This window comes from Doryrhamphus excisus, chromosome 4 (genome assembly GCF_030265055.1).
Source record: "Doryrhamphus excisus isolate RoL2022-K1 chromosome 4, RoL_Dexc_1.0, whole genome shotgun sequence".
Taxonomy (NCBI): domain Eukaryota; kingdom Metazoa; phylum Chordata; class Actinopteri; order Syngnathiformes; family Syngnathidae; genus Doryrhamphus; species Doryrhamphus excisus.
Genome location: NC_080469.1, coordinates 2,554,001 through 2,560,000, shown reverse-complemented (window position 1 = coordinate 2,560,000; position 6,000 = coordinate 2,554,001). Strand labels below are relative to the sequence as shown.

At 40.7% G+C, this 6,000-nt stretch overlaps 2 protein-coding genes across 12 annotated transcripts in view; one reads left to right on the top strand and one right to left on the bottom strand.

Annotated features, from left to right (window-relative positions):
* The window catches only part of bicdl1 (BICD family like cargo adaptor 1), a 59,812-nt gene that overhangs the window by 379 nt on the left and 53,433 nt on the right, over positions 1–6,000 (top strand). For 3 of the 4 annotated variants that reach the window (XR_009129554.1, XM_058069879.1, XM_058069882.1), the window contains exons 3-4: positions 77–144; positions 283–361. The gene's annotated coding sequence lies outside the window, so the exon portion shown is untranslated. The remainder of the gene's footprint in view (positions 1–76; positions 145–282; positions 362–6,000) is intronic. The other variant, XM_058069881.1, reaches the window with a different exon arrangement.
* LOC131127713 (citron Rho-interacting kinase) overlaps positions 1–6,000 on the bottom strand; it is a 65,642-nt gene that overhangs the window by 48,395 nt on the left and 11,247 nt on the right. For all 8 annotated transcript variants that reach the window (XR_009129553.1, XM_058069870.1, XM_058069866.1 and 5 more), the window contains exons 2-4: positions 5,874–5,969; positions 4,008–4,151; positions 3,764–3,883 (exon numbers count right to left, since the gene is read on the bottom strand). Coding sequence is in view for 7 of the 8 variants with exons in the window: in XM_058069870.1 (XP_057925853.1) it covers positions 3,764–3,883; positions 4,008–4,151; positions 5,874–5,882 (273 nt within the window). In the remaining variant the exon portion in view is untranslated. The remainder of the gene's footprint in view (positions 1–3,763; positions 3,884–4,007; positions 4,152–5,873; positions 5,970–6,000) is intronic.

Below are 6,000 nucleotides of genomic sequence, written 5' to 3'. Positions count from 1 at the left end.
AGCCTTGTGTATATACTGTATATAAAACTTCTTAGCATTTGTGTCGCTTTACAAAATATCAAAGTCATCCTTTCAGTTTTCAGTATGTGGCCCTTGGTGGAAAAAGTGAGGACACCCCTAGCTTACACAGTCGCTACCTTTACAGTATGTGCAGTTAATATTCAGGTTAAAATCAATATCTATTTACATGCGTGACGTGACAAAACCAAACAAACAATGCATTGACAAAGTACTGACCCATCATCACTACTTGACACTATTCTGTCTCACTTCTTCAAATAGGAAATGGAGCCATAGCTGTGCCATCTATATCCATGCTACATCCACCAGAGCCCCCCCCCCCCAGACACTTGGAATGAAGGTGCGTGCGTAATTCCTCGCTAGATAGATTTTGCTAACGTGGTATTGAGTAACCAGGGGTAATATGTTTTTTGTTTTTTTCTAAACTGTAGTATGATCAGGCTGCACGGCGGTTGAGTGGTTAGCGTGCAGACCTCACAGCTAGGAGACCCAATCCCACCCTCGGCCATCTCGTGTGGAGTTTGCATGTTCTCCCCATGCATGCGTGGGTTTTCTCCGGGTATTCCGGTTTCCTCCCACATTCCAAAAACATGCTAGGTTAATTAGCGACTCCAAATTGTCCATAGGTATGAATGTGAGTGTGAATGGTTGTTTGTCTATATGTGCCCTGTGATTGGCTGGCCACCAGTCCAGGGTGTACCCCGCCTCTCGCCCGAAGACAGCTGGGATAGGCTCCAGCACCTCCCAGACGACACACAATAAGTCACAATTTTGATGGACTTTGGACTTAACTTGACTTGTAACTCGGCTTGGACTTTGCCATCAAAGACTCGAGACTCGGAGTTTAGTGTGTTAAGCAACTAACCTGATTGTTATTAATTCATATCCAGCAAGACACCCGAATCTTCCTCATTGAATGTATGTATTAACAACAAATACCATATTTTCCGGACTATAAGTTGCACTTTTTTTCATAGGTTGGCTGTTCCTGTGACTTGTACTCCAGAGCGACTTATAAATGAAAAAAAATATATATAATTTCACAATTTTAGAACTGAAATCTTTTGGAATGAATATTAACTTTCTTCAACAGACAAAAATATGAACCTGTACACATTACAGTAACCTGGATGACTGAGAATCTACACAGGAAGCCAAGGGAATATTGCATTAAAGACATAAGCCTCATGATTGCCATGTAATAATTCTGAACAATTCTTCATCGTTTATCAAACAGTTATGCAAAAAAGTGCTGTGCAAGTATTCCACTGGCAGCTATTAATTATTGCAGGTGTAACTATTTAGAATTGCAAAAAAGTCCTATTTGGTATGCAGGTCAAGGTTCAGTAAATAGCTCTTCACTGCCAGCAAGAAGACATCTTCCCACAACGGGGCTTCTCTTGCAAGAGAACATAAGCTCAACTACGCATAAAGTAGTCTTGTGGAGTGCCAAAACCCAGGGACAGGCAACTATTCAGCACGGATTCACTGATTCAGTGTCCTTCACACCAATCCAAAATTAAAACAAGCAGAACTATATTAAGAATACTACATTTTGGCAATAAATATTACAACTATATTAATAAGAAGATGCACATAAATGATTCTAAACTTTTATGCATTGCAGTTGTATATATACAATGTAATAGATTCAAAACAGAAAGTGAAACCCGGCAATAAAAAGCTCTTATTAGGATAGTATCCAATAGATTGACAAAACAAAATAAACTAAGGACCCAGCATCTCATCACAACAGCCTGCCCACTGCATCAGCGCTCTCCTCACTTGTAGGTATTTGGCTCACATCACCATAGCAACCATTGCACAACGTATTCAGTGCTTGGTAACCAGAGTAGGCTGAGAAAAAGAGTGCTTTTTCAAAAACTGTTGTTTTTTTTTTTTAATTAAAAACTGTGAATATTGCCAAACAGAAATTTGTTTTTACTTCTGGTCTGTTGTCCAACACTGTCAATGTGACAGCTTCGTTTCTGCATCAGGATACCCTCAGTAATGTTACATAATATGCATTATACATGCGTTATATGCATGGCACACATAAAGCATGTATAATTTAATGTACAGTGTTACTGCTAGCTTTCCTGCTTCCTGTCAGGTTTCACATATAGGGTGGAAATTGTTACTAAAGACACGATGTGGCAGCACGAACATCACCCTCATGTATTGTCATAAGTTATTTCTTGCATTCAGTAGTTTTTTACCTGCTTTTTTATTGATCACGGCTGGAAAATAACGCACATTGGAGCCAAAGAAAAATACAAGTGCCAGCCTTTTGATAAAGAAGGTGAGAAACACTACTTAATTAAAAAAAAAAAAAAATTAAAAACACGAAGGCGGTTTGATCTTGCTGCCACATTGTGTCTTTGGTAAGAATCACATCTCCAGTGAAGGCAAAAGTAACATTAAATATTCATTAATTGTCATTTCTATGCATTTATAATTGTTTATTTCTTGTAAGACTGTAATTGTAAAATTCTAAAAATGCGTTTGTGTTAACATTTTTGAGGCTTGTGGTGTTACTGTGTTAGAGTCAACTGCTGATGACATCATAGATGGGCGACGGACCTGCCTTTCGGGTACTGTTTCAATGTAGTAGCAAGCCAATATGTCTGTGTTGTGTGGACATATTGTGATAAATATTGAAGGAGACCTGTTATATTTTTCCACTTTTCTGACCTATAAATATTGTTGGAATGTTGTATTCACGTTTTAAACGATGTCATAGTGTCAGATAATGAAGTTTGCGCATTTGAAAGGGAACTCTGAAATAAGTTTTAGATGGCTCTGCACGTTTTACTGAGTTTTACAACGAATTAACTGACGTCAATGCAATCCAGACTTCCTTATATGTGCTGCAGATTGCCTGCACTCAGTAGAAGCGGACCTACGTATCTGGAAGTCCTCTGGAGCACTTGGGAGTGTGACCAATCACAGCGGAGTGGGCATGCTAAAAACATGCTAACCAGGGTGTGTACATACAAGCTTCCACAGTATAGCGTATGTCAGGCATATCCAAAGTTTTTTCAGCGATGGTCGCGTGCATAAAATTGAAAGATGCAATCAGGTTAAATTCAATATTAACCTATCTGAATAAAACATCCACATCTTAGCATTCAGTGTAACATCTAATAATACAGTAGACCCCCACACTTTGGCAAACTCTGAGTCGCACAGGACATACTCAGAGGTGATGAACGAGGGATTACACTATGCACAAAAAACAAGGGACATCAGGACCCTGGGTGAAACCCCATGTCAAAGCCAAAGCGCTCCACCACATCCACAGGCAGACCCAACCCAATTCTTGAATGTACACATCCAGTGTGTTCAAGACCATGAGACAAACATTAGTCATCATTGCACTCAAAATAATACTAGCATTTATAAACCGCAAGGTATGCTGGGTAACATTTTGTTGCAGGCGTGTGATGTAATTCATAACAACATATTTATAAATTATCACTCAATTTGGACAAATGAGATGGCTTATTACCAAAAAATAGTTATGCTGATTAAATACAGGGATCCACTAGTGTACAATATATGGTGACTCTATGCGGACCAATAATGAATGAAAGAAGCGTAATGTTCAAATTCGTTCATAGGAAAAAAACTCTCTCATTCTTCTGTATTCACCTTCAAAAGCATTCAACATTCTGCTCATTTTTTGGTAAATATCTAAACCTAGACTACGAAAAAGCGGCTGAAAAAGACGTCCACGTACCTGCTCTTTGATTTCCTGAAGCTTGTTGCTCTGCTCTCGGATGTCGTGGAGGAGCTGCAAGGCTTTGTCATCCTCTTGTGTCACTTCCATACGAGCTTGCTCCAAACTACGCTTCAGACTCTGAAAGCAAGACATTACAAAGTTGACAAAAGTAGCTGTAAGCATTTTTTTTAAACGTCAACTGAACCCATCTTATTAAATCCTGATTTACACAGTTGCCGCAGTTCCTACTGCATCTACTTACACTGCATTCTGTGATGTAGGTAGCCAGGTCCTGTTCTAAGATAGTTCTTTGAGTTTCTGAGGCCTTTAACTCGATGTCCTTCTGCTGCAGTACTGACTCAAGATCCGACATCTTCCTTTGTACAAGTGAGATCTCCTGCTCAACCTGAAAATGACAATATGGCAACTGACTGGTTATGAGAGTTTTATGGCATTGAATGACTCTTAGTCGCCCATTGAAAGACCCTTAGCCCTTGGCATTCATCTATGTCACCCAATAGGCCAGTCGGCTTTGTCTACACATGAACATAGTCCTTTAGTCAGTCAGTCTTGATGTGGGGATGTACTGTAGGAACCCTGATTGGATTCGTTCGTAGCGAGTGTGAAGCAGCAGAGATGAAAATAAGTACGTCCAAGTCCAACTCCATGGTTCTCGGCCCAAAAAGGGTGACGTGTCATCTGTTCAGGGATGTGATCCTGCCCCAAGTAGAGGAGTTAAAGTACCTTGGGGTCTTGTTCACAAGTGAGGGAAGGATGAAACGCAACATCAACAGGCAGATTGGCAGTGATGCAGACTCTGCAAAGCTCTCAATTTACCGATAGATCTACGTTCCTACCCCCACAGCTTTGGGTCATGTTCAAAAGGACAAGATGGCGGGCACAAATAGCCAAAATCAGTTTTCTCCTTCGGATAGCTAGGCTCTCTATGGAGATAAGGTAAAAAAGCACATGCTGGAGAAACTCAGAGGAGAACCGTTCCTTCACATTGAGACCAGCCAGATGACTTGGCTCGGGCTTCTGGTCAGGATACCTCTCAGACAGTTCCTTGTGGAGGTGTCCGACCGGTAGGATGCCTTGGGGAGGACCCAGGACACGTTGGAGAAGCTATGTCTCTCAACTGGCCTGGGAACACCTTGGGATCCACCGGGAGGAGTTGGACGAAGTAGCCGGAGAGAGGGAAGTCTGGGCTTCCCTGCGTAGGCTGCTGCCCCCGAAGAACATTAATGGTTTAGAGTTGCAGTGATTGGACCCTTCACAGCCTTGCATATGGCTATCAAGCATATTTATTTTGCACCGTGGAGCACATTTATGTCGACGCCTCTCAGACTGGCTAGCTGACATTGACATAAGCAGTTGTCGACATGACCAAAATCGAAACTAACCATTGCTTGCATATCGACTTGTGACTTTGGGACATCAATAGAATAGGCGATAATAAAGGATTTTTCAACCAATGGCAGTTTGACATTGTTTATTTATCCATTTATCTATCCATCTTCTATGTCACTTATCCTCATTAGGGTTGTGGGGTCCTGGTCGCTGGACCAGGACTTGAGGGTTAGGGTTTAGTTTAGGGTTAGGGTAAACCTAACTCGACTTGGTTTACGAATGAATGGGTTGTCAATAACAACAGACCGATTTTTTGTAGAAATTATGCCTATGGGTCTCAGACTTTTACGTCAAAAATAGCGGTCAACTACATATGTTGACAACGACTTAAATTGGCGCTTTTCTGTAATGACAAGAAGACTGTGGACCTGGATTTGATTAGATGTTGTCTTATAGATAGGTTGGCAACATTGGACATAGAAATTATGCCTTTAGGTCTCAAGTTTATGTCAACAATATCAGTCGACAATGTACGTCAAAGTCGTAAAGTAATAATGAGTTGGCCAACATAGACGAGTTGTCGATTTAAACGGGTTCTACTCTACAATAGTGACAAAAATATTCACTTCAATTTCAATGTCAACCGCAGTAACTACATTATATTTCATGCCTTGAAATAAAGGTGTCAAATTTTTCAAATTATTTAAGGTGTGTTTGTATCATCACTAGCACACACAGTGATGTGGATTTTCTTGAAACAGCTTATAAGAACTCGTACCTGTGACATGTGTCCAGATTTCTGACAGATTTGTTGGTAGTAGAGAATCACAAAGGGGAGGTGTTGTTTGTAGAACTGATGGGCGTAGTCAGTAATCTGCAGGGGGGGGATAAATGTGACAGATTAG